Here is a 17762-nt window from a genome sequence, read left to right on the forward strand (position 1 = left end):
CAGGGATTGCCAGAGCACAATCATTTGTTGTGTTTTCGGGAAGTGATTGATGGTGGTGTGCTTTAGCGATCTCCGCAGCCTTGAACTGGTCTCAAACGGAGCATTCGGAGGCTGAAAATGTGAGGCACAGAGGCCAAAATGGGAACCCGGAACAGCTGCTGCCTTGTCTGACCAGTTCCACACTTCGCCTCCTGTGTTTTTGAAGCTGCATATCAACCCCAAAGAGGTCACAACCAGTGAACTTGTTGCTAAAGTTCACCTGTGGGAACAGCTGATTGGGGGTATTCCAGGAAGCCAATCCACCCACCAGTCAGCTGCTCATGCTGAATCAGGCTAATGTGCTGAAGCTGATCAGGCTGTTTGCTAAGAATGCTAGCCAAATGAATAAGGATGGATGCTGGTAGGCAGAGGCAGATTTTTTTTTCTTATTTTCCTCCTCAAAAACTAAGGTGTGACTTACACTCCAAAAAATACGGTATGTTCTTTTTTTTAATCAAAATAGTCATTTTTGCCATTTTAGCCAACTCCATCAACTTCTGCAACCATTCGTCCATAGTAGGAATCGAAGTGTCATTCCATTTTTGTGTATACAATAGTCTTGCTGTTGTCAACATATATAATAACAAAGTTCCAAAAATTTTTTTAGTTCTTTTTCCATTAAGCCAAAAAGGAAAGGTTCTGGTTTCATTTTTATCTCCGTTTTCAAAATTTTCTGTATTAAAAAATGAATCATACTCCAAAAAATGTTTGCTTTATCACATGTTTACCATAGATCAGGGGTGTCCAAACTTGGGAACTTTAAGACTTGTGGACTTCAACTCCCAGAATTCCCCAGCCAGCCATGCTGGCTGGGGAATTCTGGGAGTTGAAGTCCACAAGTCTTAAAGTTCCCAAGTTTGGACACCCCTGCCATAGATGATAACAAATCCCCTTTTTGCTTTTATACTTCCAACATTCATTTGACATGCCTTTATACATTTTGGATAACTTATCTGGTGTTAAATACCAACAGTACATCATCTTAAAGAAAAAATATGTACTAGTTATTGAAACCCAGGGAGAGAGGTAGAGCGACAGACAGACAGATAGACGTTGCAGAGTTTGACACTAAAAAAATAACGTAAACATTCTTCACTGCAGGTAAGCCCTGAGGAAACTCAAGAGGAAAATTTTGGTTCTGAGCATTCAGCATCACCTTCACAAGACAGCAGTCACCAACAGTTTTTAGAAGTGGAAACAAAGCTTGACAATTCAATGGATGTTCAACAACAGGTAAACTTTAATATTTCTATTTAAATTATGAATTTAGTAGATCAGAAAATTGTAAGATAAACACTATGTACTATCTATAATCCTATGGGTGCCTATTTACTGGCAATGTAAATGATTAACATTAGTTTTGATGCCATAATATAATCTGTTGGAGAGCAGGATGCTCTGTCCATGAGCACAATAAGGACATATCAAGATTCATTGAGTAAGATTTTCCTAGGCCAGTGTTTCGGCCGTGCCACAATGGGAGTGTGTGCACACACGTGTCAGAAACCGGAAGAGCAGCCGCCCAGTGCGCATGCATGCACCGGGATATGATCTTCCGGTTTCTGGCACACTCGTGCAACGGCCACTTGCTCTTCTGGTTTCTGGTGCGCATGTGCACTCAAAGACCAGCTGGCCGGTATGCATGCATGTGCCGGAAATCAGAGAACCATCTTCCCAGCCCATGCAAGCACACTGGGCAGCTGCTGTTCTGGTGCTCCTGTGTGTGCAGACCAGCTGGCCAACATGCCGGAACCCGGAAGAGCAACAGACAATGGCTCGCGTGCCTGGAGAGATGGCTCTGCATCCACAGGTTCGCCATCATGGTCCTAGACTAGAGCAGGAGTGTCAAACTCGCATTGTCATGTGACGTATTGCTACTTTTTTTCCCCCTTCACTAAACCGGGTACTGGCATGGCCAGCCTCCATAAACAAATATAGATAAGAATGAATCTATTTTCCAATATATTGGCATCTCATTTCTTCCCTATTTTTAGGACATGGATATAGATGAAGTCCAGGAGGTTGTAGAACAAGAAGTCTTTGAGCAAGAAGAAAAGAAACCAGCAGTTCTTTCAAGATCACGAACACGCTCAAGATCACGTTCAAGGTTTTTGTAACTTTATTACAAAGATATTTGTCTTCATGCTTAAAACCCATATTTTGTTTCTGTTATGAATATTATATTTTACATTAACATAGGTCACCAAGAAAAAGAAGGTCAAGATCACGGTCTGGTTCTCGAAAGCGTAAACACCGAAAGCGCTCACGTTCTAGATCAAGAGAAAGAAAAAGGAAGTCATCAAGGTCATACTCAAGTGAAAGAAGAGCTAGAGAGAGGGAAAAAGAAAGACAGAAAAAAGGGTTACCTCCTGTCCGATCGAAAACACTAAGTGGTATGTATTATCTGGTTTATTTGATTATTTGTATGGGTATTTTCTGAAATGTTTGTAGTACATTTTCATTCTGGTCTAAGATTCTCAATGACTGTATTTCCTTTCATTAAAATTACATTACCACTCCTTAAATAGTTTTTTGGGTAAATTTCAGCATGACCCATGGCAAAATAGTTTTACTTTTTGGGATAACACTCTCTAAAATGTATGAATCAGAGAGAAACTGGAGAAGCAGAATTATTACTACTGACTATTATTATTAACCTTAAAGATCCTGGCCCACAAAGATCCGTGCCACAAAAGATATATAATTCTGTAGAAAGATGAGCACTATACTAAATAGTACTGTTAAATATAGTGAGACTTCATGGGTTTCAGGATCAACTTAGAATTAATAACTGCTTTCTATTTCTTGGACTTAGCTTCTCCTATGTGATATTTATTGTGGAAGAAATATTATTAAATTAATTTTAATTTTTCTGTAATTAGTTACTTATCATTTCTATCCATTTTGTTAGTTTGTCTGCACAGAATATTTTAGTAATATATGCACGATATAAAACATTTGTGCAAAATTTTATATAAATATGTTTTTACTATAATCAATAAATTGGGTGTATTATTAAGATACATTTAAGTAATGTTAATGAAAGCATTTTTAAAACATTTCTTAAGAATATATCGCAAGAAGCTAAATAAGTTGCTCATAAATATTCAGTGGTAAGCCCACTATAGCTTTCCACATTATTATAAATAATTTTTAATGGGTTTTTTTTCTGTAATGTGGGGACGGGAATTGTATTCTTCTCTCCTTAACTTCTTGTAGGAGCTTCAAGAAAATTTGTGAAGATAATAAATTGGTTTCTAAGAGGAAGGAAGAACTAAAGATTACTACTCCCTCTTTCATGGCATCACCTGCTATTTCAAACATAGTTTTCTTCAGTATTGATTTCTTTGTTAATCACTGCATTAATAGTAACCAGATTATAATATTTCTGTATTCTCCCCATGTCTCTGCTTTTTATGTGCATTAAAGTATTCCTATTTATATGCAGCTTTGATAAAAAGTTAGTGTTTCAGGATTTTGTTAGCATTTTCCGTTTCCACTGCGTTAAATTAAATAATTGTATTGATTTCTACATATAGGCAAGTGGTAAATTGTTTCAACTTGTCTTTTCCTCTGTGACAATAAAAGATTGTAGTGATGATAAATGACAAATGATATGAATAAAATATAAACCTATGCCATTATAATTTGTCGCGGCAGTCTGCAGTACCACGCTTTGGGTTGGTCAAGTGGACAAGAAAGCCACACAGCAAGATTTAACCAATTTATTTGAAGAATTTGGACAAATAGAATCTATAAACGTAAGTAAAGTATTCTGTAATTTATAAAAAGAATTGTAATTTTGAGTTTTCATAAATTTTGTATTTTTCATAAGAGGAAGTTTTATATGATTTATTTTAAAATAAAAGTACTTAGAGGTTCTGTGGCTGGATGCAGAGAAATATAAATTTTGTTCACACACTAAGATATTTTTTCTTTCTCCATTTGTGCTTTTTAAAATATTTCTCATGAATTTCAGGAAATCATTTAGAGTGGCATGGAGTATAACAAAAGAAATTGGGGGATTGCTAATATTTATTACTGCAAAAGGTTTTCTGAAACTCAGTTATTAATTTCTGTTTTAATTTTATTTGTTCCCTTGTTTTGTTTTTACTTTATAGATGATTCCTCCCAGAGGTTGTGCATATGTCTGTATGGTTCATAGGCAAGATGCTTATCGTGCTCTTCAGAAACTAAGTTCTGGATCCTACAAAATTGGATCTAAAATTATTAAGGTACAGATTCAATGGTCCTGCTTATATGCAGTATGAATTATAGTTATCATAATCATGTGTTTTTTGTATATAATTAAGGAAAGCCACTGTGTTAGTGCTTAAGATTTTGGACTAGAACTGGGGACAGCAAGATTCAAATCCATCCTGAGCCATAGAAACTGACTGGTAGACTTGAGCAAGTCAGTGTGTTTCTCAGCCTATTCTCCATCTTGGTGGAGATAGCTTCCAGGAATGGGTTGACCTCGTCTGCTTGGTGATTGGACTGAATCTGTCAGAACTGTTAGGACACTCCCCTGTTGCTAGGGCTTCCCAGCTTTCGACTCAGTCCCTCACTGTGGACAGACTTGTCAAACCTCCAAATTATATTCCTGGAATAATGAGGATATAGTATATTAACAAGAAATTGCACTATTATTCAATTCTGTGAGTACTACCAGCTGACTCCCTCTCCCAGCTAGAGTTCATATGTTTGTTATAATAATACATTGATCAGTTTGCAAGAATAACAAGAGCAATACCACTTAGACTTATATACCGCTTGACAGTGCTACAGCCCTCTCTAAGTGGTTTGCAGAGTCAGCATATTGCCCCCAACAATTTGGGTTCTCATTTTACCGACCTCAGAAGGATGGAAGGTTGGGTCAACCTTGAGCCTGGTGAGATTTGAACTGCCAAATTGCAGTCAGCAGAAGTAGCCTGCAGTACTGCATTCTAATCACTGCACCACCACGGCTCATGGTGAAACATAAATCCAAACAATGGGTGCTGGGAAAGCCTAGGAGTTTCATGAAGATCTGCATACATAGGTGGCCATGAATTAGATCAAATTTTTGCTTTAGAGTAATTGTCTTATGATCTGGACGATATGGAAGGTATTACCATTACTCCTTTGTCATAGTTAAATCAGCAGCCTGCATTATCCATAGGGTCAGGTCCATTTGACTTGTCTGCTAGATCAGTGAATCCATCAATTAACTGTCTATTTCACCACTCACAAGAAGTAACTCAGACTCTTGCTCCTGAGTGGGCTCATTCCACTGGCTAATCCAGGCAGCCTCTTGGGCTTTAGTGACCCTCTGGAAGATGAAGCAGCAGGAACGATGCCTGGAGCATAGGTGACAGATGAATAGGGAAACTAACAAAGAACAGCTAACTGTCCAGGTTCTAACATTCCTACTTTTCTCTCTCTTAAGGGATTGTGGCAGGAAACAAATATAATAAATATAATAAATCCGTTTCTTTATAGATTCTTATGTCTGTGTATATTTTAATATTTCTACTACGGAAAAAAAAATGCTTCTAGGAAATAATTCATCTGAAGAATGCATTTTAATGACTCTACTTAAGTGGAGATGCTATCCAAAAATAGAAAAGGAACAATTTAAAATGAATTCAAAATATGTATTGTCTGATTATTAGAAGGGAAAAACTGTCCTCTAAAATAGTAAAACTTAACGAGAAATTTTGGATAAACAGTAAGGCTGAGATTGGGAAGAATAATGTCCAAATTCTTTGAGAGTGATAACTTTAAAATTCCTCACTGGTGCATTTATGGCAGAAAAAGCTGGCATATTGGAAGAATTTAAGAAAAGCATGGGGAAGATTCTTTATAGATCAACAGATCGGTCTATGTTTTTCTGTAATATGTAACTTTGATATCTCCTTTCCTATAAAAAGGAAATTTCATGATGAGGGATTCATCTTTTAATGTCAAATAAAAGATATCATTATAATGTATTTGTACACTGCACTTTCCTGTTCTGCAAGTATGTTCTGTTCAGCAAATGAATTGTTGACCAGACTTGTGTAAAAATAAACAATGCTATGATGCCTTGTAGAGATTATTGTACTTTTGTTTCCACCACCACTGTATTTGCTTTGTTTTCAGATTGCATGGGCTTTAAACAAAGGGGTGAAAACTGAATACAAACAGTTTTGGGATGCAGATCTTGGAGTATCATATATACCCTGGGAAAAAGTTAAGCTGGATGATTTAGATGGCTTTGCAGAAGGAGGCATGATTGACCAGGAAACAGTAAATAGTGGTAAGAACAATTTAAAATTCTTTGTAATTAAAACTTTATTTTTGTTTGTTCATATTTTGTTCCAGAGAAATGTGTTTCCAATCCAAATATGCACTACAAGTGTTGTTCCTCTCAGGCTATTTAAGAATTAGGTTGACTACTTGATTGGCAGTCAAGCTGAATCACAGTTCCACTTTGTGACATCTGCAGAAAATTTCTGTCTAACTGGGATAAATGCTAGTTTCCAAAAGAAATTTACTTGCTTATTATTTATTTAAATAAATGAACTTGTTTGCTTACTTATTTAATAAGTAATCTAATTTACTAATTATTTAGTTTCCAAAGGAAATTAATTAATTAAATAAATAAATAATACTTTATAATATTTAAGATTTAGTGTAGATATATCCTTAGTCCAAAATTGTAGAGAATTTGTAAATAGGAGAAATTAATTGCTACTTACAAAATAATGCTTTGTCAAAAACTATGGTTTGGCTTGGCTTGGCTTAATTTGATGCACAGAAAGAAACAGAAAAAACATACAAAGAAAAAAAACGAAAAACATTATGAAATACTCAGATTTAAATCTCAAAAGATGTGCTTTTGATTCAAATATTGTACATGTCTAATAATACATTTTTAAAAATGTTTTAAAATAGTGTTAAACTTTGACTAAACACAGTAATATTGATCAGTCTTTCTATCGCACTCTTAGAAACAACAAACATTAATCCAAGATTGTTTTTTTTTTAATATATTTTTCAATCTCCATTTATTGTGAGAAGGTAGGTATCGTAGCTAGTAGAGCAATGCTTAGTATCTTCTAATGTGCTTTTCAAAACACTGGTCTGTTATTGTTTTGTGTAGAATGGGAAACTACAAGGACTTCAGAGACTGTAAAAGAGAATGTACAGATAACCCCGAGTGCAACCGTTGAGAAAACCACAGTTGTCACAACACAGACAGAAACTTACACACAGTCCGTCTCTATGTTACAGGTTAGTATTATACTTCATTTTCTAACCACATTTTTCTTCCAGTAGTGAAGGACATTCTGATTATTGATTAGATTGACAACTCTACTTTTGTATCAGATGCATATCATATCTTGTTGTATCTTCTCAGTGAGTCTGATATTTGCAATTTGTTGAGACATATTTTTTCCTTTTATTGTGAAAAAACTCTCTGAAGTTAAGCATGCACAAGACAGAAAATGCATTGATTTCACACATAGAACAAAGAACTCCACTCAGACATCTCAGGAACATCCCATGTTGGTTGCTTCCAAAGGAGGCTCCCAAAATGTATGCAGTAAAAAATAATCTCAACAAGCAAAAGTAAGAGGCAGAAAACTCTGGGAATTATACCATGGCAAGTTGCCTCAAAAAAAAAAAGTTACGATTTTCTTCTCATATATAGTAAATCACTCTGTGAAGGAGATAAACGGTTTAAAAATGTGATAAATAAAATTTAAAAATCTTTAAATTGACCCAGAGATATTTTGGGAATTAACTGGCAAGTGTTCAGTTTCACTGATAAGAGAGAGAGAATTTGGAAAGAAAATGAAAAATAGTTATGTGGATTTTCTAGAAGTTCACTTGTTGGTCAACTATCAAAAGACTGAATCTGAATTTAAAGAGACAGAACTACTTTTACATGACTGAAGTAATACTACATTGTCCTTCCTACATGTTTTTCTGTGACAACTTGCAAGCTATAAAATGTCCTTCTCATAACCATGTATGGATTTAAGATCATCAGGAATATTTTCCCGTTATAACAGATTCCTGTAGCTCCAACTGTGCCAGCTGTTAATTTAGTTCCACCTGCGTTTCCTGTTACAATGTCTGTCCCTCCACCTGGTTACAGTGGAATTCCTCCGCCTCCATTCTTGAGAGCAAGCTTTAATCCTTCACAACCACCTCCTGGTAAAGTTATCTTTCCATTCTATAATATATATCAAAATGTATTGGCATTGTTATTTATTTTCTTTACTTTTACATTTGCTGAAAATTTTGCATAATTAGCCAGAAAAGCTCTGGTCCCCTCTTTGCAAAGCAGCATCCAATCTTGTGAATAGGGATTTGGATTCAATGGCTTAAGAAATCCCTTTCAGCTTTATGAATCTATGACTCTCCTTAATTTTAAAATATTAATTTAATCTGTAGTCATCTATTTGCGTAGTGAAGTGGCAATAAACCTTGTTTAATTCAGTGGATCTTATTTCCATATATATCTGTAAATACGCATTTAATTACAATACTTTCTTGAATTAGATAATATATGCTTAAGCATATTTATAATTCAGTTAAGAATGAAAAGTTTTTCTATTTTTCATAAACTTTAATAGATTTGTCTATTAATATTTATTCTTTGTTTCTTCTAGGTTTTATGCCTCCACCTGTTCCACCACCTGTTCCACCACCAGTAGTTCCAACATGTAAGCTGTTTTAACTTTTGTTTACAGAATTCCAATAAAATTGTCACAGTTGAAAAAACAATTAATTGAATTGACTTAACATTGGATTTATTTTTATAAATAACATTATAAAGTTTAGAACTGAATTCCGGCTACTCTTAAATAAGTGGACAGGTTTACCTGTATTAGATAGGATGGCACCTGTGCAGGCATTATCAAGAACTGTATATAAACAGTCCTGTCCTGTATGAGATGTTTTCCTAGCAAGACTTCCAATTTGGGTTAGGGTTAGGATTAGAATGGAGAAAATAGGAGTTCAGAATATAAGAGTTTTGCATGTAGATAACATTTCTTTGTACAGGAAGTCATTGACTCACAATTACAATTTGGATTGTAACTTCTACCACAAAGCAATACAGTCATTAAGTGAGTTGTTACAACCAGTTGTCAAGCCCCCTGTGATCATGTGATTGCTATTAGCAATCTTCTATGTTACCTTACCCAGAAAGTCTGCCACTGCCTTCTGAGAGGGCTCCCAATCTCTGCGGGATGGCTGAAAGAGCTGCTGGCTAAGAGGAGATGTCATCTTTTCATGGGATGCAGAAAAAGAAGCTTAAATCATGAAGATCTAAGCTCTGTTTCTGCACCCTTTGCAGATGTCAGCTCTTCTTCATGCATGGAAGGGAATTCATCTGGTATGGTGTAGAAAAGAAGCTTAAATCACGACGATCTAAGCCTCGTTTCTGCACTCCTATAGTGGGACTTACATCTTGAAGTCTTTGCGCTTGCATAATGTCAACTTAATAGTACTTGTGTTTAAATCACAGTAGTGCCTCCTACAAACAGGTTTTGGCATTTCTGCCTGTAAAAGGAAATAAACAGAGTATCATCCACCTATTCTATGAACTCTCAACTTAATTCTTTCTTAAAACAATAGTTAATATCAAACAGATTTCCAGAACAAGGTTGACTCAGCCTTCATTCCTACCAAGAAGGGTAAAATGAGAACCCAAATTGTTGGGGGCAATATGCTAATTTTGTAAACCACTTAGAGAAGGCACATAACCGAACTATTTTCTGTCTGATCCCAAGAGGCTCATGCTGCCCTATCTGTATTAACTGCCCCAAATTAATAGGTAATAGATTGTATTTTTTGTTATTAATGAGTAATAATTAGAATTTTTTAAAATTATAATCCAACTGTGTAATTTTGATGGGTTTTCTAATAGCTTTCTTCACTCGGATGTTTTAAAGATTATATTTTTAACTTATTTGTGATTACTTTTTTATACAGCAAGTAGAAGTTTCAGAGTTTGATTAACATACTAGCGGATTCTTTTAGAAAGACATACATAGATTTGCACAAACATTAATTGCATATGTATTGATTTACAGCTCTTGTACAACCGTCGCTGACTATTGCTCAAGAATCAATGAAAGATTTTAGCAGCCTTGTTCTACCAGGTGGTACTGTTTCTAATAGTCTTACGACACCAACATTATCTGCCGGAAGTGTCTTTTCTTCTCTTTCAAAGAACAGTTCAGAATTAGATGAAAAAGGATCTCTTCGTGCTGACCTTCAGACCTCTTCTACCGAAAACAGAACTGGTAAATAGCATTATAAAACCTTTTGGGAGAGTTACATGTGTGCTTGCATGTGCATGTATATATGTATGTACATGGACAAATGCATATGCAAAGACACACACATATATGCTTGCATAATGTAGGAATGTCATAACTTTCAAGAATTCTAGTCCTGTATCAGATGTCACCTTTGAGAGAGTATTGAACTTAACTTGTTGTTTTGAAGAGCTAAAGACAGACAGACAGACAGACTGACTGACTGACTGACTAGAAGGATAGCAAATACGATCAGCATAACTGGAGTTGTTTATTAGCCCAGTTGCAATATAATTTCTCTTTTTTTCCAGCAGTGGTCTGTTTTCAATAAGATCTGTTATTAACTCATCACTATATTGCCACAATACTTTTTTGTTCATTTAATCTGAATTATATTAATATTAATATCATACAAATAATTAAAACACTTTTAACATATTTTTTATAGTTTCTATTTACTCAAATATACAAGAAGATGGGAAAATGATATGCCAAATCCTAGTTCTTTTTTTTTTTAGTTCTCTATAATTTTCTAGATAAAATATTTTAAAATCTTACAATTTTTCTAAACATTTATTTTATAAGCTATTCTTCAGTAAGAAATACTGTTTACTTTTCCTTAAATAGATATTGTTGCAGATTATAATGGAAAACCAACCAGTAGATGTTGAATTTAGTTTAATCTGACTCCATAATTAAACTATTGAAGTATTAGGCATGTTGTTTCAATTCTCTGATTTAAATTTTTGTATTTTAGTTCAAGATGACGTTTCAAGCAGTTCTGGATTTACCGAGGGAGTACAGCCATCTGGTATCACAACCAGTTCTGGGCATGTAGGGGGAATCCAGCCACCCCATGTCTCAAGTAGTGCTGGACATGTGCCGCCGGTCAGTGTCTCAAGCAGTTCCGGACTTTTGACAAGAATTCAACCACCCACTGCTTCAAATAGCTCTGGTCTTATAACAGGTGTTCAGGCTCCAAGTAGTTCAAGTAGCTCTGGGCTTTTGACAGGACTTCAGCCCATAAATGTTTCAAGCAGCTCCAGCCTTTTAATGGGAATCCAACCACCCATAGTCTCAAATAATACTGGACGTTTGTCAGGAATCCAGCCACCCATTGTATCAAGTAGTTCTGGGCTTTTGACAGCACTCCAGCCACCCATTGTATCAAGCAGTTCTGCAATTTTAGGATTGCCACCACCAATAGTTTCAAGTAGTTCTGGACTGTTAGGATTACCACCGCCAAATATTTCAGGTGGTTCTGGACTGTTGGGACTACAACCACCCACTGGAATTCAAAATTTACCCCATTTAACTATTGCTAGTCAACGGTTGCCTGGAATTCCTCTGGTAGAAATGCGATCGGGATTAATGCCACAGCCACCTGGTCCTAGGTTTCCACTACTGCAACCTGGGATGCCACCACAACGTACAGTTCCTCCTCCAGCTATGCTTGATCCATCCCTTCCTCCACCTAGAGTTCCCTTCCTTCCAGGAGATATGTTTGCTCAAACAGAGAGGTCATTTGCAACTTCCAGTAGGCAAAATATGGATATTTCTAACTCAGATAAAAGATTGCCTATTGGGGAAGATAGCATTCAACAAGAAGGAGATAGAGACTATCGATTCCCTCCAATGGAAAGTAGAGATCGAACATCTTCAGTAGATATAAGGGATTCTATTGGAAGGCCACCACTAGATCCAAGAGAAGGTCTAGGTCGACCACCTGTAGATGGAAGAGAACATCTTATCAGGCCACATATAGATTTGCGGGAGAACTTTGGAAGGCCAGGTATCGATAATTTAAGAAGAGAGCATTTTGCTTTCAACTCAGAAAAACATTGGGGTCAAAGAGGAGATTATGATGAAAGAGAACATCAGAACTTTCCTGTATATGGTGGTCTCAAGGGGTTCCAGGACTTTCGAGAGAGATATCGCCAAACAAACTACAGATTTGAAACTCGAAGTGGTCCTACCTGGAACAGAGGACTTGAACAAGATGCTCACAGAGACTTTGATGACCGTCGTAGACCATGGGAAAGACAAAGGGACAGGGATGATAGAGATTTTAATTTTGGTAGAGAAATTAATGGAAACAGATTTGGGAGAGAGAGAACACAGAACAACTGGATACCCCCTCCACATCCAAGAGCGTTTGAATATTTTGAAGGCGGTGCTTCTCAACAAAAAGTTGATAGTGTACCCCAAGTTAATGGTGAAAACACAGAGACAGAGAATCAGCCATCTGCTGTGCAAGTGCAGGATGAATTGGAACTTTATGAAAAGTTGGCGACTTCAAATGAGACAAAAAAAGAGAAGAGTGACACAGAAGCTGAATTAGAAAATGAACCAGTGGTAGAAAGCACAGAAACTGAGGGGACATAATCATCACTCAGTAGGTAAAAAGATACCTTTTGTAAAGTTGTCATCTCTCTCTGTAATAGATGAATGGCTGACTGGACCTTAGTAGTTCATTTTTTTCTTCTTCCAGAATTAAGTTAATCTAATATTCATGTTCATCTTTCACTTAAATAGTTGTACAACTGACCTGTATAGAATATTGTTTTTAATTTGAACATGGTAGGTAACGTTTGTCTTTCTTTTTTCAGTTTTTTTTCCTGGCAAAATGCAAACTTTTCCCCCCTTGCTTTTACTTCTGAAGGATAAATTACAGCTTGTCAAACAAAGAAAAAGACTTCCTATGGAAGAACTTGATTTTTTTAGATGCTATTAGGTTGGCCATAGAAATTGTTATACTTGAAAACAGGCGCTGATATATCTTATCCAGATTTCTAGGCTGCTGCAAATTTTTAAAACAGGCAGAGCTGTGATACTAAATGTTCCCCCACTTTTGGCCCAGAAAAGGAGCATAAATAATACAGAGATGGTGTGTTTTTGAAATTTCAGCATTATAGTCTCTGTTTCTCAAACAAGTGTCCATGATCTGTCCTCCTCGTACTGCAATGAGTTAAAAAATAACATAAGTTTTAAATGTTTTTTTAGATGCCAATAAAGCATTATTTGTTTGATAAGCACTCTAGGTATTGTATTTTTTATATACAATCTATAACATTCTGGTTGAATTGTGCTTTAACTAATTGTTGCAAAAGGTTTATAATGCTCTTGTAAAACTAGTGCAACAATTATATATGCTACAAAAGCATATGCCTTTCTACTTAAAAATCATGGAATCACATTAGTTTGTGTATAATATATGTATGTAAATATTTGTGTAAAACTGTATGTAGATACCACTGTTTCTGTGTGTGATAGTGCATGCGCACGCACTCACAGAATGTAGACAGTTAAATAAAATGAAATGAATTAGGTTATGCAATTTCATATTTAATCTTCTTTAGGTAGAAAGAAAATTGTAGATGCTGATGTGACAGGTTAAACAAATTAATATTTGCTCTTCTAAATTCTTATTACTTCAGAAGGTGGACTGGCATGCTCTGAAGGCTGAAGAGTAAGATTTAAGGATGCTTTTTAAGTGTGGCAATATATGGTGCAAAAATGAAGCAAATGTTTGAATTGTCATTTTTGTAATGCTTCTGGTGTTTTGGGTAGAAAGTGATATATAAAACTACTTTGTTGATGATTTGCTTGCTGTGAATATTGAGTTCATAGTTGTTATCTAAAACATATTGAGCCACTTTAAGAACAAAACACTCTTGCTTATCTCAAATAACTGACCACGTAAGGTTTAGGTTTCAAGATTCTTTAGGCTGCAATCGTATATGCATTTAACTTGGATTAAGCTTCATTGATATCAATATTGAATACTGGCATCTAGATATTTGGAATTTTTTAAACTCTGGGCTAGCTAGTTTGAAATGGCCTCATAAAAATATTTCTGTCCAAACTAAAAACATGTTTTTAGGATCTACTCTCTAACAAATTGACAGAATGTAACCATTTATCCTATATTTTTTCTTTTAAAAAGCCTTCAAAATCTAAAGAATATGATCGTTCTAGAATTTATATTGTGCTAAATTAATATTTTATGTAGAAAATGACGTTCTTTAATTCAAGAAAAGTTTGAATTTTCAATCGTGAATTATTCAAGTTCACAAAATTATGCTTCTATAGTAATATGAAATATATGAAAGACACAGAAATTTCATTAATATTATGAAGTCAATACACTTATTGCAATAAAGTTTGAGAATTGCAAACTTACAATTTGGAAATTCACAGTTGCACTGCCATTTTTGCTTTTGGTCAACTTAAGTCTTAAATTACAAATGCATTATTGTTGCATACTTATTGGCAGTCTGCCTGTCAGGATGGATTCACTTTCACTGAATTACTATTGCCAAATATAACAGCATTAAGAATCAGGATAATAAGTATAATCTAGCTACAATGCCCCAGATTTGTGTTTGTTCACTGGAAATAATGCAACAATGGAATATAATTGCATTTTTTACTTTGGGACAGTAGCTCTAATAAGATAACTGTGCTGATTGCATTATTTTTACAAATGGCCAAAACATGTTATGTGGTTTAAGTTTAAATTTGGAATAGCAGTAGCTCCATATCACTATCATATAAAAAGATACCTTGGAACTATGTAAAAGTTGTATCTTTTAAAATTTTAAATAGCATAAAAGTATGTCATACTTTATGTTACCTTTGGACATAAACTCATGAGTAAGACAGGTTTGGCATAACTCAGACTACTAGTTGAGGAAAAAGTAGGATGAGACAAAGTTGCCTCTTAGAAGGGATCCTGAGACAAGGTAGTTTATGTTCTGTTGGCAGAAAGTTACTGCTAGTGGTATTCCAAATTATGGTAGTAAACATAACAGGTGAGTCAGCGCCATTTTGAGAACTACTGAATTTGTAGCTGTTCCATTTTCCATTGAGAAATTGTAATTTATCTCTATTCACCAACATATTGAAGACAGGATCAGCTGTGAGTCTTTTGCTTGTTATGATTGTTTTCCTTATGAAGCTAAAGTCGATAACTTAAGTGAATGAAATTAATAGTCTAATCACTAATTATTATAATAGCCAACTCTTATGGTCTAGAAATTATTTGAGAATATACTGCTCTTGCCCTATATTTTTCTCTTGTTTCCATATATGAAATAAACATTTGTATTATAGAGAAAAGCTGTCCTTTTTCAGCAAAGGAACAGCTAATTGTTATAAACATAATTTCTATTTCTATTTTTCAGTGGCATAATGGTTTAACATATAACTTTTAAATGTGTTTTGATAAGTTTATTATAGAAAATAAAGTAAAATCTCAAACAAATGAAGTAACCAAAATAGAAATATAATTAGCAAATGAAATTATTGTACTCTAATTCAAAAGATTGACAATCCTATAAAAGCTTCATTAGGCACCATGTTAAATTGATCTCTTCAAAAGAAAATTAAATCATAACCAGAAATTTGCACTATAATTGACACCATACAGAACACTCATAGCATCTTTGAGAAGCTAATTTGACATTCCCAGAATGTAAACTCATCATTTAAAAAGAGACTGCTCCCATATACACATTTAAATGCAAATAGTCCAGGTGTCTGATTCCCATATTTCCAGTGGTGCTCATGAAATGATAATTAATCAGGAATGATTTCCCATAGATTCTGTAGTTCATGCGAAACGTTAAATGCCAATAGTAGTTGCCTTGCTTTATTTTTAAAAATATGAATATTTCCAAAATGCATTTTTTACTCTAAGACCTTTCAAAAATCACAAGCAAGTGTGACCACAAATTGATACTACAATTATAACAGTGATTTTCAGACTTTATACTGGTTACTAATAAGTCTGCGGCACTTTTTTCTTGATGATTTTTTGTTGGTTTTCTAATATGAAAAGATGGCTATTTTGCTTATAGTGTAGTCCAGTGCATGTTTGCTCAAACCTACTTCATTGAGTTAAGATGAATTTGCATAGGATTGCAGCCTTGAAAATTGTAAATATGTAAATTGAGCCGTGAAGTTTTTCTTGTCTGGTTTTTAATTAATCTTGCTTATGAAATGCCCTGATATGTTTTTGCAAATACTTAAAACTGATTACAGTACCTATAAAAATGAATATGACTGGAAATCATACTTTTAGTGTGTTATACTATATGTTCGTAGTTTCTCACATGAGGAAAAACTTATGAGCTTGACAGTTCCTAACATTCCATCCCTAATTTCTGAAAGAAGTTTTCTTTTTGCCAGTTAGTTTGCTTCTTTCCTTCCCTATTATTAGATGTAGTTCCTTCCTTTGATATTTGAATAACCATCTTCTTTCTATAAAATCTAAGAATATACAAAAACAAAGTTTACTTCAAAATGTATGAACTATTTAACAGATTAAATATCAAAAAAATATTGATAATAGCAGTATATTTCATTTTACATTGTGTAATCTACTACTCTGACACTTGCTCTTACTGTTTAGCTTGCTCTTAACAGTTCCAATAGGTTAATTGTCATCCAGTTTACAGTCCCAGTGGACAAAACTGAAAAATCAGAATCGGACCATATTAATTTTGTCATATTAGCATTACACATTATGCGAAATAGAATATATTTTGAAATTGTTTTTTTTTTCCTTGGGGCAATTGATACTCCTCAAAGTATGAGCCTGGAATTCTTTTAGTGTGCTTGAATAATCAACTCATGGTTCCAGAACTACAGTGACAAGGATGTCCATATATACAGTGCATTCAGAAAGTATTCAGACCCCCTTCACTTTTGTCATGCTTCAATTTTGTTTTGCTGCAGCGTGATTCTACAGTTGTTGAAATTCATTTTTTTCTCATCAATCTACAGTCAGTACCCCATAATGGACAGTGAAAACAGAATTTTAGAAATGTTTGTAAATTTATTAAAAAGAAAAAACTGAAATACAGGTAATTCTCGAGTTACGATAGTTTACGAATGACTGCAGAGGCGCTGCAACAGTCACTCTATTCCCCCCCCCCTCTCTCCCCACAACTCCTTCCCCCTCCCATCCTGTCATATTGGATTCAACTTGCAAAGATCTGTCTCTTCTCTGCTGTGGTTTCTTTGCCTTTGAGGGAGAGGAGAGCAGGATGATTTCCCTTCCAGTATCTGGTCAGCTTGCAAGTGCTTTTTGTTTCAAGAGTGAAATGTTCTGGGGGCCTTGTGTGACTTCAGGCAACCATTCTCTGCAAAAGCAAATGGTGTCTGAAATCGGGTGAGATCATAGTCCCCGGAACATGCTGATTGGATGCTGGAAGGGAAATTGTCCATCTTTCCATCAAAGGCAAAGAAACTGCAGCAAAGAGTAGACAGGTCTTTCCAAGTTAAGTAAGTCCAGTGTGGCACTGGATTCACTCAGTAATTTGTTGAAGCACCTTTGGCAATAATTTAATGGCCTCAAGTCTCTTTGGATATGACACAACAAGCTTTGTACAACTGAATTGGGGAATATTTTGACAT

The 17762-nt window shown here is 35.0% G+C and overlaps 1 protein-coding gene across 2 annotated transcripts in view; it reads left to right on the plus strand.

Moving 5' to 3' along the window:
* The window catches only part of SCAF8 (SR-related CTD associated factor 8), a 47513-nt gene extending 30821 nt beyond the window's left edge, over positions 1-16692 (plus strand). For both annotated transcript variants that reach the window (XM_081945163.1, XM_081945164.1), the window contains exons 10-20: positions 1141-1272; positions 2034-2146; positions 2239-2432; positions 3700-3800; positions 4161-4274; positions 6163-6319; positions 7166-7296; positions 8082-8226; positions 8685-8738; positions 10113-10325; positions 11098-16692. In XM_081945163.1, the coding sequence (XP_081801289.1) occupies positions 1141-1272; positions 2034-2146; positions 2239-2432; positions 3700-3800; positions 4161-4274; positions 6163-6319; positions 7166-7296; positions 8082-8226; positions 8685-8738; positions 10113-10325; positions 11098-12725 (2982 nt within the window). In that variant the 3' untranslated portion in view covers positions 12726-16692. The remainder of the gene's footprint in view (positions 1-1140; positions 1273-2033; positions 2147-2238; positions 2433-3699; positions 3801-4160; positions 4275-6162; positions 6320-7165; positions 7297-8081; positions 8227-8684; positions 8739-10112; positions 10326-11097) is intronic.
* The last annotated feature ends 1070 nt before the right edge of the window (positions 16693-17762 follow it).

The sequence above is a fragment of the Natrix helvetica genome, assembly GCF_964273705.1.
Source record: "Natrix helvetica genome assembly, chromosome: 2".
NCBI classification, from domain to species: Eukaryota; Metazoa; Chordata; class Lepidosauria; order Squamata; family Natricidae; genus Natrix; species Natrix helvetica.